The 16,463-nt window shown below is 48.8% G+C and overlaps 1 protein-coding gene across 1 annotated transcript in view; it reads left to right on the forward strand.

Moving 5' to 3' along the window:
- The window catches only part of PLPP4 (phospholipid phosphatase 4), a 38,973-nt gene extending 26,439 nt beyond the window's left edge, over positions 1-12,534 (forward strand). Inside the window, exons 3-5 of the mRNA XM_029610751.1 lie at positions 5,999-6,089; positions 9,435-9,498; positions 12,447-12,534. Of these exons, the coding sequence (XP_029466611.1) occupies positions 5,999-6,089; positions 9,435-9,498; positions 12,447-12,483 (192 nt within the window). The 3' untranslated portion in view covers positions 12,484-12,534. The remainder of the gene's footprint in view (positions 1-5,998; positions 6,090-9,434; positions 9,499-12,446) is intronic.
- Positions 12,535-16,463: the final 3,929 nt, after the last annotated feature.

The raw sequence follows: 16,463 nt of genomic DNA on the forward strand, positions 1-16,463 counted from the left end.
TCCATTCTCTCACTGTGTAATAAGGTCATGGACTCAAGCTCTCTCTATAATAAAGCCAGGGATTCATTCTCTCGCTGTATAATAAGGTCATGGACTCACGCTCTCTCTATAATAAAGTCAGGGATTCATTCTCGCTGTGTAATAAGGCCAGGGACTCACTCTCTCTCTGTAATAAAGTCAGGGATCCATTCTCTGGCTGTGTAATAAGGTCAGGGACTCATGCTCTCTCTATAATAAAGCCAGGGATTCATTCTCTGGCTGTGTAAGAAGGTCATGGACTCACACTCTCTCTATAATAAAGCCAGGGATTCATTCTCGCTGTGTAATAAGGTCAGGGACTCACTCTCTCTCTATGTAATAAGGTCAAGGATCCATTCTCTCACTGTGTAATAAGGTCAGGGACTCACTCTCTCTCTATGTAATAAGGTCAGGGATCCATTCTCTCACTGTGTAATAAGGTCAGGGACTCACTCTCTCTCTCTGTAATAAAGTCAGGGATCCATTCTCTCACTGTGTAATAAGGTCATGGACTCAAGCTCTCTCTATAATAAAGCCAGGGATTCATTCTCTCGCTGTATAATAAGGTCATGGACTCACGCTCTCTCTATAATAAAGCCAGGGATTCATTCTCTCGCTGTGTAATAAGATCAGGGACTCATACTCTCTCTATAATAAAGCCAGGGATCCATTCTCTCACTGTGTAATAAGGTCATGGACTCACTCTCTCTCTGTAATAAAGTCAGGGATTCATTCTCGCTGTGTAATAAGGCCAGGGACTCAATCTCTCTCTGTAATAAAGTCAGGGATCCATTCTCTGGCTGTGTAATAAGGTCAGGGACTCATGCTCTCTCTATAATAAAGCCAGGGATTCATTCTCTGGCTGTGTAATAAGGTCAGGGACTCACTCTCTCTCTATGTAATAAGGTCAGGGATCCATTCTCTCACTGTGTAATAAGGTCAGGGACTCACTCTCTCTCTATGTAATAAGGTCAGGGATCCATTCTTTCACTGTGTAATAAGGTCAGGGACTCACTCTCTCTCTATGTAATAAGGTCAGGGATCCATTCTCTCACTGTGTAATAAGTTCAGGGACTCACTCTCTCTCTATGTAATAAGGTCAGGGATCCATTCTCTCACTGTGATATTAGGTCAGGGACTCACTCTCTCTCTATGTAATATGGTCAGGGATCCATTCCCTCGCTGTGTAATAAGATTAGGAATGGATTCTCTATTTAATAAGATCAGGGACTCACTCTCTCTCTATGTAATAAGATCAGGGATCCATTCTCGCTGTGTAATAAGGACAGGGACTCATTCTCTCTATGTAATAAGGTCAGGGATCCATTCTCTCTCTATGTAATAATATCAGGGACTCATTCTCTCTATTTAATACGGTCAGGGACTCATTCTCTCTATGTAATAAGGTCAGGGATCCATTCTCTCCCTGTGTAATAAGGTCAGGGACTCATTCTCTCTATTTAATAAGATCAGGGATCCATTCTCTTTAAGTAATAAGGTCAGGGATCCATTCTCTCGCTGTGTAATAAGATGAGGAACTCCTCTCTATTTAATATTTATTTATTTGGTGCTTTTCTATACCGGCATTCATGATACAATCATATCATGCCGGTTTACATGGAACAGGGGCACAATGAACCTTAAATATTAACATAGCGAAGAGAAGCAGCAGTTATAATAAAACAGGGGTGCTGGAACTGGGGAAGGAAAGACAAAGCATAAGTAACTCAACGGTAAGAAAAATAATTATTTACATTGTGTTGAATGTATAGTAATGGTTGCTATGGTGAATCAGTGAGTTTATGTAAAGGCTTGTTTAACTAACCAAGTCTTAAGCCTTTTTCTAAAAGTCAGTAGGCAGGGTTATTGTCTGAGTTCAGGGGGAATAGCATTCCATATGGTTGGTCCCGCTGTAGAGAAGGCCCACTCTCTATTTGCTAGATGATGGGTGGATTTGGTTGGGGGGGCATGCAGGGATTCTCTGTAGGCTTCTCTGATAGGTCTGGATGAGGTGTGTAGACTGAGTGGGAATTGAAGGCTAAGAGGGGCTTGGTTATGGACGATTTTGTGGATGATGGTGAGGGATTTCTGTAGAATTCTGAAACGTATTGGTAGCCAATGTAGATTTTTGAGGGTGGGAGAGATGTGGTCTCTTCTGCCGGAGTTTGTCAGGATTCTGGCCGCCGCGTTTTGAAGCATCTGAAGAGGTTTGATTGAAGATGTGGGGAGACCTAGCAAAATGGAGTTGCAGTAGTCTATCTTGGAGAGTATTACGGCTTGGAGGACGGTTCTGAAGTCTTGAAAGTGAAGAAGTGGTTTAATTCTTTTTAGTACCTGCAGTTTACAGAAGCAGTCCTTGGTTGTGTGGTTGATGAATGTTTTTAAATTCAGACGGTTGTCAATTAATACTCCCAGGTCTCTTGCTTGGGTGACGAAAGTATAGGTGAGTGACTTTTGAGGAGTATCATTGTCATCTGGGGAAATGATGAGGAGTTCGGTCTTAGCTGAACTGAGTATTAGGTTTAGGTTAGAGAGGAGGAGGGTGATCTCTCTGAGGCAAGTTTCCCAGTGCTTGAGAGTTTTTGTGATGGATTCTGTAATGGGGATCAAGATTTGCACGTCGTCAGCGTATAGGAAGTGTTTTAGTTTAAGGTTAGTTAGCAGTTGGCACAGGGGAAGGAGGTAAATGTTGAAGAGAGTGGGGGACAAGGAGGATCCCTGGGGGACTCCTAGTGGGGAATTGAAGCGGGGGGACTCTTTATTGTTGATTCTGACTTTATAGCCTCTGTTACTGAGGAAAGATTTGAACCATGTAAAGGCAGTTCCTGTTATTCCGATGTCCGATAGTCGGTTGAGGAGGATGGAGTGATTTATGGTATCGAAAGCCGCCGAGAGGTCAAGGAGAATTAGTAAAAAGGATTTACCTTTGTCCAGACCCATAATGAGGTGATCTGTCAGAGATATGAGTAGGGTTTTGGTGCTTAGTACCTTACGGAACCCGTATTGGGTTGGGTGAAGTATTTTGTGGTCTTCAAGATAATCTGACAGTTGAGAGTTGACTAGTTTTTCCATAATCTTGGCTACGAAAGGTAGATTGGAAATAGGGCGGAAGTTATTGGGTTCCTTTGGATCCAAGTTTGTTGTTTTTAGAAGAGGTTTAAGCGAGGCGAGTTTTAGGGTGTCTGGGAAGATTCCTTGAGATAAAGAGCAGTTTATGATATCAGCCAGAGGTTTGGAAATGGTGTCAGGTACTAGCAGTAGTAGCTTTGTTGGGATTTGGTCGTAGGGATGGGTGGAAGGTTTCATTTTCTTTAATAAAGTTTGAATCTCCAGTGCTGTAGTAGGTTCAAATGATTCAAGAGTGATGCCTTTATTTGGTAGATGGTAGGTGCTGGTAGAAGAGGTGGGGGTGGAGTTGGGGGAGGGAGGCAGGAGATTTAAGAGGTTGGAGATTTTGCTTTGGAAGAATAATGTCAGTTCGTCGGCTTTGGATTGAGCTTGGTCGTTAGGAATAGATGGTGCGTTAGATTGTGTTAGTTCGGCTATGTAGGAGAATAGTGCTTTAGCATCGAAAACTAGGTCGTGAATCCTTTGAGCATAGAAGTCCCTTTTTGCGCGTATGGTGGAGTTCCTGTAGAGGTGGAGGGCAGATTTGTAGGCGGATAGTGTGCTAGGGCATGGGACTTTGCGCCATGCCCTAGCACTAGGTCAAGGACTCATTCTCTCTATTTAATAAGATCAGGGATCCATTCTCTCACTGTGTAATAAGGTCAGGGACTCACTCTCTCTCTATTTATTTATTTATTTATTTGTTTTTATATACCGACATTCGAAACAAGTATCACATCGGTTTACATGGTAACTTGAGGGATAGATTGACAACAGGTCATCTTATCCTTTTACATTGAAACATTATAGAACGATTTAAATTAACAGTATAACATGATTTTAGGTATTAGTCTTAACAGTATAACATAATTATAACTAGTTGTCTGAAACAGTATAACATGAATTTTAACAGATTATCTTATCAATATGGCATGACATTTAGTGAATTGTCTTAATATGATAGTGTGATTTTAAAGTCACTGATGTTAATGGTACATCATTGCATTTAATGTTACAACATTTTGAAGTGGGCTTGATAAGGGGCATATTGGGTATTCACTAAGAGTGTTGTGCTTTGTCAGGTTAAATGTGGTTATGATTTGTATCTGTATTGTTGGGGTGATTGTTCGTTGCGTAGGCTTTTTGGAATAGCCAGGTTTTAAGTGCTTTCTTGAAGAGCTGTGATGAGGGTTCTGTTCTGAGATTTGATGGTAGTTTGTTCCACAGCGTAGGGCCTGCTATTGAGATTGCGCGTGCTCGAGTTGAGGTGAGATGGGCCTGTTTGTTGGAGGGGATGGTAAGTAGTCCGGTGTTTTTGGATCGCAGGTTTCTTTGGGAGGTGTTGGGGTAAGGCTGTCTGTTAGCCAGTCTGTCGTTTTGTCGTGGATTGATTTGTGTATGAGGGCAAGGGTGTTAAGTTCAAGGACTGTGGTCGTCAGATGGTGGACCCTTGGGCCGGGCTGCCAGGGGTGAGAGTATGGCAGACCGGGAGGCGGAGTCAGATACCTGGTAGGACTTCACCCGGGACACGGAATCCCCCCGGGAGGAGCCTGTAGGGACCCAGGCCCTTGGGGCTTAGGCTGTGCAGGGAGAGTCCAGAGGCTGGTCAAGGGGGTCAGTCAGGTAGCCAGGAGAGAGCAGGCCCTGGGTCGGATCAAGTGGAGGAAAAGTAACAGAGTCCAGAACTGATCCAAGACTGGGCCAACGCCCTGTGGATAAGGTCAGGGCAGACCGCTGGAAGGACAGAGTTCGGTAGCAAGGCGGGGTCTGGGCCTGCAGCAGGCAGGCGGGCGAAGTGCTGAAGCAAACTGGGATTGTGGCAGGCAGCGACAAGCAGGCAGGCAGAGTACTGAAGCAGATCGGGTCGAGAACCAGGAAGTCAAACGAGAATGTCACTGAAGCAGGTACAGGAACGGAAGGCAACTAGTATTCGGAGAACCTCGTTGCAAGGCGTTTAGTGGGAGACTGGACGCCGGTTAAATGCGGACCGAGGCGTGACGTCAGGAGAAGGGGCCGTCCCGAACTTCTGGGTGCTGGGCGCACATAAGGGCCTTCCTCGCGCGCGCGAGGCAACGAGAGGGGCGGAGCTTCTGGTGGCCTAGACGGCGTTCTCCACGTGGCGAGGCAGCGACTCGGCGGCCTACTGAACCGGAGGCCCGGCGCGGTCCTCCGCGGAGCGAGATGAAGGTAAGCGGACCCGACCCCGAACATGGGGGAGGCGGTCGGGACCGCAACAGTAGCATCAATCATCAAGGTGGGGCATGGCTGATGCAGAGGAACTGAGATAATTAATGGGTTTCGTTTCTTAGTAAAAAGGAGGTTGGTGAAGGAGCAGTTTTAAGCAGTCACCAATCTCTTATTTCACTAATGAAGTCTATGATTTTTCTTTCTATCTTTCTTTATTTTATGTAATTATTTGTACCTTACATTTTATATCACACCATCTGCTAGAGCTCAAGGTAGCATAAAATAAAAACCTATAGGATAATAATAAACCATAAAACGCAATGAATAACTAGCATTATAAAATCAGTAACAGAGCCACAAAAAATGAAAAAGAATTGAAATGTTGTCGCCAGCCACCAAAATTCGAACACATTTTCCATTCTGCAGATAGGTTTGGAAGACTGAATCCAGTACTGGCCTCCCATGAAAGCATGCCTTACCATGCCTCCCTAAGAGCAGCTGATGACCAGCAGATCTGCCCTGCTCAGGTTGGGGGCCCAGAGCACAGGGAGTGCCAGTCCCGCTGAGCTGCTGCTGCTGCTCAGGGAGGCTGCAGAAGAATGAGGTCTGGGCTAGAAGGCACTAATTTACCACGAGGCCTTGGGACAAGGCACTGATGCTCTATGCTTTCTCCGTTCTCTTCCAGGCCATTTCATTCCTCACCCCACTGGCTGTCATCCTCGTTGTGAAAATAATCCAGGGAACAGACAGAACAGAAACGAAGGAGGCTTGTCTGGGTAAGAGAGGAGCCCTTTGTTAAAAATGAGAATTACCGGGAATGATTCTCAGGACTGATGGCCTCTTTCATCCATAGAGATACCAAGCTCCCTAACCATAAACTTTAATCTCAATGAGTGATAATCCATCATAGTGTGGGTGGAGCCTCTGAGACTCCATTCCAATGTGAGAGGTCAGTGATGGGAGGAGTGACTGTGACACCATAGCAGAGGGTGTGGAGTCAAAGATGGGAGGAGTGCGTGAGATTTCATCACAGTGTGTGAGGTCAGTGATGGGAGGAGTAACCAAGACTCCATAACATTGCAGGGATACAGAGCCTGACACCTCTAGGACTGGAGGGATCAGGGGATGGGCACAGGGATACAGAGCCTGTCACCTCTAGGACTGGAGGGATCAGGGGATGGGTGCAGGGATACAGAGCCTGTCACCTCTAGGACTGGAGGGATCAGGGGATGGGCGCAGGGATTCAGAGATACAGAGCCTGTCACCTCTAGGACTGGAGGGATCAGGGGATGGGAGCAGGGATACAGAGCCTGTCACCTCTAAGACTGGAGGGATCAGGGGATGGGAGCAGGGATACAGAGCCTGTCACCTCTAGGACTGGAGGGATCAGGGGATGGGAGCAGGGATACAGAGATACAGAGCCTGTCACCTCTAGGACTGGAGGGATCAGGGGATGGGAGCAGGGATACAGAGCCTGTCACCTCTAGGGCTGGAGGGATCAGGGGATGGGTACAGGGATACAGAGCCAGTCACCTCTAGGACTGGAGGGATCAGGGGATGGGAGCAAGGAAACAGAGCCTGTCCCCTCTAGGACTGGAGGGATCAGAGGATGGGGGCAGGGATACAGAGATACAGAGCCTGTCACCTCTAGGACTGGAGGGATCAGGGGATGGGTGCAGGGATACAGAGCCTGTCACCTCTAGGACTGGAGGGATCAGGGGATGGGCACAGAGATACAGAGCCTGTCACCTCTAGGACTGGAGAGCTCAGGAGATGGGTACAGGCTCTGTATCCCTGATCCCTCCAGTCCTAGAGGTGACAGGCTCTGTATCCCTGCTCCCATCCCCTGATCCCTCCAGTCCTAGAGGTGACAGGCTCTGTATCTCTGTATCCCTGCCCCCATCCTCTGATCCCTCCAGTCCTAGAGGGGACAGGCTCTGTTTCCTTGCTCCCATCCCCTGATCCCTCCAGTCGTAGAGGTGACTGGCTCTGTATCCCTGTACCCATCCCCTGATCCCTCCAGCCCTAGAGGTGACAGGCTCTGTATCCCTGCTCCCATCCCCTGATCCCTCCAGTCCTAGAGGTGACAGGCTCTGTATCTCTGTATCCCTGCTCCCATCCCCTGATCCCTCCAGTCCTAGAGGTGACAGGCTCTGTATCCCTGCTCCCATCCCCTGCTCCCTCCAGACCTAGAGGTGACAGGCTCTGTATCCCTGCTCCCATCCCCTGATCCCTCCAGTCTTAGAGGTGACAGGCTCTGTATCCCTGCTCCCATCCCCTGATCCCTACAGTCCTAGAGGTGACAGGCTCTGTATCCCTGCTCCCATCCCCTGAGCCCTCCAGTCCTAGAGGTGACAGGCTCTGTATCCTTGCACCCATCCCCTGATCCCTCCAGTCCTAGAGGTGACAGGCTCTGTATCCTTGCACCCATCCCCTGATCCCTCCAGTCCTAGAGGTGACAGGCTCTGTATCCCTGCTCCCATCCCCTGAGCCCTCCAGTCCTAGAGGTGACAGGCTCTGTATCCCTGCTCCCATCCCCTGAGCCCTCCAGTCCTAGAGGTGACAGGCTCTGTATCCCTGCTCCCATCCCCTGATCCCTCCAGTCCTAGAGGTGACAGGCTCTGTATCCCTGCTCCCATCCCCTGAGCCCTCCAGTCCTAGAGGTGACAGGCTCTGTATCCCTGCTCCCATCCCCTGAGCCCTCCAGTCCTAGAGGTGACAGGCTCTGTATCCCTGCCCCCATCCCCTGAGCCCTCCAGTCTTAGAGGTGACAGGCTCTGTATCCCTGCTCCCATCCCCTGATCCCTCCAGTCCTAGAGGTGACAGGCTCTGTATCCCTGCTCCCATCCCCTGAGCCCTGCAGTCCTAGAGGTGACAGGCTCTGTATCCCTGCTCCCATCCCCTGATCCCTCCAGTCCTAGAAGTGACAGGCTCTGTATCCCTGCGCCCATCCCCTGAGCCCTCCAGTCCTAGAGCTGACAGGCTCTGTATCCCTGCTCCCATCCCCTGATCCCTCCAGTCCTAGAGGTGACAGGCTCTGTATCCCTGCCCCCATCCCCTGATCCCTCCAGTCCTAGAGGTCACAGGCTCTGTATCCCTGCACCCATCCCCCGATCCCTCCAGCCCTAGAGGTGACAGGCTCTGTATCCCTGCCCCCATCCCCTGATCCCTCCAGTCCTAGAGGTGACAGGCTCTGTATCCCTGCTCCCATCCCCCGATCCCTCCAGTCCTAGAGGTGACAGGCTCTGTATCCCTGCTCCCATCCCCTGATCCCTCCAGTACTAGAGGTGACAGGCTCTGTATCCCTGTGCCCACCCCCTGATCCCTCCAGTCCTAGAGGTGACAGGCTCTGTATCCCTGTGCCCACCCCCTGATCCCTCCAGTCCTAGAGGTGACAGGCTCTGTATCCCTGCTCCCATCCCCTGATCCCTCCAGTCCTAGAGGTGACAGGCTCTGTATCCCTGCGCCCACCCCCTGATCCCTCCAGTCCTAGAGGTGACAGGCTCTGTATCCCTGTGCCCATCCCCTGATCCCTCCAGACCTAGAGGTGACAGGCTCTGTATCCCTGCTCCCATCCCCTGATCCCTCCAGTCCTAGAGGTGACAGGCTCTGTATCCCTGCAACCATCCCCCGATCCCTCCAGCCCTAGAGGTGACAGGCTCTGTATCCCTGCACCCATCCCCTGATCCCTCCAGTCCTAGAGGTGACAGGCTCTGTATCCCTGCCCCCATCCCCTGATCCCTCCAGTCCTAGAGGTGACAGGCTCTGTATCCCTGCTCCCATCCCCTGATCCCTCCAGTCCTAGAGGTGACAGGCTCTGTATCCCTGCTCCCATCCCCTGATCCCTCCAGTCCTAGAGATGACAGGCTCTGTATCCCTGCTCCCATCCCCTGATCCCTCCAGTCCTAGAGGTGACAGGCTCTGTATCCCTGATCCCTCCAGTCCTAGAGGTGACAGGCTCTGTATCCCTGCTCCCATCCCCTGATCCCTCCAGTCCTAGAGATGACAGGCTCTGTATTCCTGTGCTCCTCTGTTTGTCCATACATTGACCTATGAATAAGAATTTTGTATTTTTGTAGCTTTCTTCTACTCTCTGTCGTCTGTTGATTCCTGTTTTCCAGCTCTTTCCTTGGCTCTGGCGCTGAATGGAGTCTGTAGCAATACAATTAAGCTGATAGTCGGAAGGTGAGTGCTGCACTTGATCTGCTCAGACTTTGTGTCCAGTGATGCTCATCATGCTTGGCCCTACACAAAGATCATTTGTACAGTTCCCAGGTGCTGCTCGGTGGCGGTGGCTGCTGAAGCCTGCTCCTCCCATCAGCTTGCAGTGTTTTTTACTGATGGGATTTGTGGAGCAGGGATTGCACTGCTGGACCAATTCTTGCAGTTTTCTCTGAACTAAGGGATCGTCAGTATCTGAAAGTGATGCTGAAACTGATTCAAAAGAAGTTTTCTAAAACACATTTACATTTATTACATTTTTTAAAGTGTATTAGTCAGTTAACACAAAAAGGAATTGTCATTTTCTTTTTTATAATTTAAATGTTTATTGAAAGTTTTACAACTTAACCAAGCCATTATGAAATATTTCATAATCACACATCAAATAAGCAAATACAGGAAATTACAAATGCAATCAGCATCCTCCCCTCATTTGGAATTGTCATTTTCATTATGTGTGAACAGATTGTAAAAAATCAGTTCTCTGCATTCTTTATTTAAAAATTCATATGTCTTATTAAGTACATGTGATAGGTCCTACCTTTTATTGAACTCAAAACATTGTGATTAGCTCTCCAGAATTAAACCTCTTTATCAGGTCCATGCAAACATCTGTGTGAGAGACAGTGCTGTGTGCTCATCTGCAAGGAGTGAGAGGTAGTGCTTGTGTATGTGTCTGCAGGGAGTGAGAGGCAGAGGCTGTATCTGCAGGGAATGAGAGACAGTGCCCTTGTGCGCATCTGCAAGGAGTGAGAGGTAGTGCCTGTGTATGTGTCTCCAGGGAGTGAGAGGCAGAGGCTGCATTTGCAGGGAATGAGAGACAGTGCTGTGTGCGCATCTGCAAGGAGTGAGAGGTAGTGCCTGTGTATGTGTCTGTAGGGAGTGAGAGGCAGAGGCTGCATCTGCAGGGTATGAGAGGTGGAGGCTGTATCTGCAGGGAATGAGAGACAATGCTGTGTGCACATCTGCAAGGAGTGAGAGGTAGTGCCTGTGTATGTGTCTGTAGGGAGTGAGAGGCAGAGGCTGCATCTGCAGGGTATGAGAGGTGGAGGCTGTATCTGCAGGGAATGAGAGACAGTGCTGTGTGCGCATCTGCAAGGAGTGAGAGGTAGTGCCTGTGTATGTGTCTGTAGGGAGTGAGAGGCAGAGGCTGCATCTGCAGGGTATGAGAGGTGGAGGCTGTATCTGCAGGGAATGAGAGACAGTGCTGTGTGCGCATCTGCAAGGAGTGAGAGGTAGTGCCTGTGTATGTGTCTGTAGGGAGTGAGAGGCAGAGGCTGCATCTGCAGGGTATGAGAGGTGGAGGCTGTATCTGCAGGGAATGAGAGACAGTGCTGTGTGCACATCTGCAAGGAGTGAGAGGTAGTGCCTGTGTATGTGTCTGTAGGGAGTGAGTGGCAGAGGCTGCATCTGCAGGGTATGAGAGGTGGAGGCTGTATCTGCAGGGAATGAGAGACAGTGCCCTTGTGTGCATCTGCAAGGAGTGAGAGGTAGTGCCTGTGTATGTGTCTGTAGGGAGTGAGAGGCAGAGGCTGCATCTGCAGGGAATGGGAGGTGGAGGCTGTACCTGCAGGGAATGAGAGACAGTGCCCTTGTGCGCATCTGCAAGGAGTGAGAGGTAATGCCTGTGTATGTGTCTGTAGGGAGTTAGTGGCAGAGGCTGCATCTGCAGGGTATGAGAGGTGGAGGCTGTATCTGCAGGGAATGAGAGACAGTGCCCTTGTGCGCATCTGCAAGGAGTGAGAGGTAGTGCCTGTGTATGTGTCTGCAGGGTATGAGAGGCAGAGGCCGCATCTGCAGGGAATGAGAGACAGTGCCCGTGTGCGCATCTGCAAGGAGTGAGAGGTAGTGCCTGTGTATGTGTCTGTAGGGAGTGAGTGGCAGAGGCTGCATCTGCAGGGTAAGAGAGGTGGAGGCTGTATCTGCAGGGAATGAGAGACAGTGCCCTTGTGCGCATCTGCAAGGAGTGAGAGGTAGTGCCTGTGTATGTGTCTGTAGGGAGTGAGAGGCAGAGGCTGCATCTGCAGGGAATGGGAGGTGGAGGCTGTACCTGCAGGGAATGAGAGACAGTGCCCTTGTGCGCATCTGCAAGGAGTAAGAGGTAGTGCCTGTGTATGTGTCTGTAGGGAGTGAGTGGCAGAGGCTGCATCTGCAGGGTATGAGAGGTGGAGGCTGTATCTGCAGGGAATGAGAGACAGTGCCCTTGTGCGCATCTGCAAGGAGTGAGAGGTAGTGCCTGTGTATGTGTCTGTAGGGAGTGAGTGGCAGAGGCTGCATCTGCAGGAAATTGGAGGTGGAGGCTGTATCTGCAGGGAATGAGAGACAGTGCCCTTGTGCGCATCTGCAGGGAGTCAGAGATAGTGTCCATATATGTGTTTGTAGGGAATGAGTGGCAGAAGCTGCATCTGCAGGGTATGAGAGGTGGAGGCTGTATCTGTAGGGAGTGAAAGAATGTGCCTGTGCATATGTATTTGCAAGTTATGGGAAGCAGTGCTCAAGTGTGTATCTGCAGGGAGTAGCCATGCCCGTGTGTGTATCTGCAGGGAGTGAGAGGCACAGGCTGTATGTGCAGGGTATGGGAGTTAGAGGCTATATATGCAGGACATGGGAACCATTGTCCACCTGTCTATCTGCAGGTTATGAGGAAGAGGCTGTGTCTGCAGGGTATGGAAGGCAATGCCCATGTGAATATTTACAAGGGGTGAGAGGCACAGGCTGTATGTGCAAAGTTTGGGAGCCATTGCCTATGCATGTATCTGCAGGGTATGAGAGACAGATGATAGCACCTACACATTTCTGACTGAGTGTGACAGCAGCACATTGCACAGGGTGGCTGTGGTTTTTTTTATTTAAAATGTCCATGGTATCTTCTTTTAGACCTCGTCCCGATTTCTTTTACCGCTGCTTTCCAGATGGAGTAATGAACTCAGAGATGCACTGCACTGGTGATGCTGATCTGGTGTCCGAGGGTAGAAAGAGTTTTCCCAGCATCCACTCCTCCTGTAAGTTCTCACATTGTGATGCCAATATCCATAGGTATAGTCCTGGTAACTTTTGGAGTTACCAGCAGGAAACCTGAAATGTGAATATTTCCCCCCACTCCCTGGTTACATTTTGTCCAAGTAACTCATCACCCTCACAAAATTTAGCTGAACAAAAAGAGGCAGTGATGGGGGTGTTCTGGAGGCCTGGTTACATTATAGCCAGCGAGTGCCAATATTCAGTTCTGCCCTGGTAAAGTTAGCTGGGTAAATCTGATCAAAATTACCTGGACATGTTAGTGGAACACACCTCTGGGTATGCTCTGCTGACTGCTCCAGTAATGTTTCAGGTTCACTCTGTGAATGTGGTGAATGTGGTGAAGGAAATAAAACAATGACACGAAGGTTGGCATCCCCCAGATAACACCTCTGGTGAGACACAAGAGCAGTATCTCCCCAGGCTCTTCCTCTCCTGGCAGGACCCACTTACTTAAAGAAACAACAAAGCCTTACTCACATACACTTAGTCACACTCTGAGTTAGCACCCAATAGATAGTGGGATAACAATGTTTATCGTTAATGCTAAGTTACATTCCAGAAAGCAAGGTATAATATGCAGATACAGCAAATATAATAGATGCAATTTATTTATTTATTTAGACGTTTTATATACCGTCATTCCATGTAAAAATCACAATGGTTTACAAAGTGACATTCATAGTTATAATTCAACAAACAAACAACAGAGATTGGTTACAGAGGAGGTATTCATCGATAATAATGCAATACAAATTCTTACAGTTATTACGGTAGCTGAATTGCTTCTGTAGGTGAGGATTCTATCTAACTGTTTGTCCCTCTATCATTTCTTTCCCCTGCCTCCTGTTAGTTATACCCTTTCCATCTGAATATCTGAAACTGTGATGTGAGAAATGTGAGGGGTTTTCTCAAAACACAGTCTAGGCTTTCTCTTGCAAGTCTAACTCCTTCACCACAGATCCTGCCGTTTACTTCTTCTATTCCCATACTTGTTACAGTCATGTGATATGTGCCTGTAAAAGAACTCTGAATTGATTAAGGCCAAACTTCTACACATCTTTAGCCAAAGTAGCCAGACTCAGGTTAAGTAATTCCATTATATTCCACCCTCTGGACTGAGAGGACTCGCTCTGATACTTGATAGATGAAAGGTTGCCTAATCTATGGCTATATTGTCAGCACTAATCATAGCAATGTGAATAACTTGTTTGGAACATAAGTACATTAAACAGTGGCCTCCTAAGCACTAGCAAATATAGAAGACCAGGCCTACTACCATATTTGCAAGAAAGACTAATTCCATTATTTCATGATCACTCTGTGCAGCTGGTCAGATAACCCTGAATAGAAATGATTAACCTCCATCTAAGCTTTATTTCACCTGAGGCTTAGCGCTTCATAAATCTGGCTAAATTGAAATCTTTAGCAGGGAGTGCCTCCATACTGCCAGGAGCTTCTGTGGTGGTCTTCAGCATTTCATGTCTTCCATTGTAATCTCTGTTCTGGTGGTTGTATATGTGTTTGGCTGATCTGACCTTTAGGGGATGCCCAGCTCATCAGAGTCCATGGTCAAACTCTCCTTGGCTGTTCAATGTCAGGCCTACTTTGTTCATCAAGGCCTTTTAGCAAAAGTTCAGTGATCTTTCCTGACATGTACATCTGCAGTTATTTGAGTATCTTTATATGCTTTGATGAATTCTAGTCACAAGTCCTTTCTTGTTGGTATCTTCCATTAGCAAGTCACACGCTACTTGTTATGAACTGTGCTGCCTGCGGGTTCCCCCACGAGCAGACTCACTTACCATGCTGCCTTCTTCACCCGACGCGGCAGGGACGCCGCCATCAGGTCTCATGCACGGCTGGAGCCGCAGTCTCATCTGCCCCACCGGCCCAGAGGCCGCCCCGGATCTTCATCTTCTCCGTGTTCAGAGCCGCGGCCTTCCTGCCTCTCCCCGCGGGGCCGGGACTGCCCCCGACGCCATTACCATCTTCGCAGCGCTAAGGCCGCATCCCCGAGCTAGAGTGGTGGCTGGAGCCACCCCCGGGGCTCCCCGCAGCGGCTGGAGCCACTGCCGACGTCAGGGCCTGCGTTCAGGCCAGCCCTGCCTTCTCTACGTCTCTACGTCAGTGCAGGCCACTGTCCATGGTCCTGCACAGCTTCCTGCTTGCTCCTTAGGCGCCGGCGCACGCCTCTCTGCATGATTTAAAGGGCCAGGCACAGGAAGTGTGCTGGCCCCACCTTAAGTGGACTTCCTGCTTGAGTCCTATAAAAGGACTGTCTTCTCAGTCTGTCGTGGCCTTGCATCGGAGTGTCATCCCCTTCTGGAGGCTCCCGCCTGCCAGAGCCTTGTAAGGTCTTCTGTTCTTCGTGGAGCTCCTCATCTCGTCTGCTTCGTACCACGTCTTCATGTCATGATGTCTTGCCTGAGGTCCCAGTCCATGTCTTGATGTCTTGTCATGATCCTCCACGTCCTGATGTGCCTGCCTGCCAGGATGTTCTTCCCTGCATCTTCGTCTGGTGCTCCTGAGCCTTCTGTTCCTGCAGAGCCGTGGTTCTCGGATGATGTGTGCCCGAGAATGGAGTGGCTGCAGGTGGAATTGTCCCTGTGCTCCTGAGCCTCTGTTCCCGCCAGCCTTGGGGGAATCTTTGGATGACACTGGCTTCATCATTGGAGTTCCTCCTTGCCTGGGTCTTCCCTGTGCTTGTCCCGCTCTCCTCGTGGTCCGTGACCAGCCTCTTGGGGCTGTGTAGGGCGTGCAGTGGGACAGGGTGGTCCGCAACTCAGTCCCATGGGTGGGCTGAGTAGGGCACCCTGAGAGACAGTGCCAATGTCCTCCTGCCTTGTGTCTTGTCCTGTTTGGATTTCAAGTTCCTCGTCATGCTTGTGATGCCGTTGCATCAACCCAGTCTTGTCCGAGACGCCGTCGCATCAATCATAGCCCTGTCTACGTGACAAGGCCTCCGTCTGCCCTCATCCTCAGGCCGGCCTGCTGCTCCTTGCCGATTCAAGCGGCAGGTCCGAAAGGGCTCGGAACAGTCGGAGGACCGTTCCCCTACCATGTTTAGCCATGCTGGGACATGCCGTCAACCCTCGGTTCAGCCCTGGATTCGTCTGGGGCTGGGCTGAGGCCCAAGGGGACACTAAACACCCCATACACAACCGAATGCAAGGCCTTCGAGGCCCCTTCACAACACTACTTTATTCTATTTTCTGGACAGTCAAACTCAGGTGTATCCCACTACCTTGCCCCCTCTTGACATCTGGATGCCATGTAACAAAGGGAATAGCATTCAGATGCCAAGATTTCTTTTGACGTAACCAGCAATACAAGGAAGACGATGTATAAGAAGAAAATTTGCCATAGTAAAGAATGCATAGTAAAAACCAAGATAATATGAAACATCAGTAGCATAATGATTATATATTTTAGAAATGCAAAATAAATTGCTGAGCAAAACAATGTTTCCAAATCATGTACCAGTAAAATTATTGCAGGGAGTGACTCTTGGGAATCAGGTAAAATTATCTACAGAAAAAGGAAGGGGAAAAAACAGTTCAAAAGAAAAATGCAAAACTACTTGTGAAGAAGGGGAAAAAGTTAATGACAAAGTCAAAAGCAAAACAAAAACTTCTGTTCAGAAAATCAAAAAGCAAAATAAAGGTACTAAGATTAATTCTCTTTTTTAAGCAAAGGCAGGAAAGAAAGTTTCTTAGGTTAACAACATAAGAACATAAGAAATTGCCATATTGGGTCAGATCAAGGGTCCATCAAGCCCAGCATCTCATTTTCAACAGAGGCCAAACCAGGCCAAAAGAACCTGGCAATTACCCAAACACTAAGAAGATCCCATGCTACTGATGCAATTAATAGCAGTGGCTATTCCCTAAGTAAACTTGATTAATAGC

The sequence above is a fragment of the Rhinatrema bivittatum genome, chromosome 7 (genome assembly GCF_901001135.1).
Source record: "Rhinatrema bivittatum chromosome 7, aRhiBiv1.1, whole genome shotgun sequence".
NCBI lineage: Eukaryota > Metazoa > Chordata > Amphibia > Gymnophiona > Rhinatrematidae > Rhinatrema > Rhinatrema bivittatum.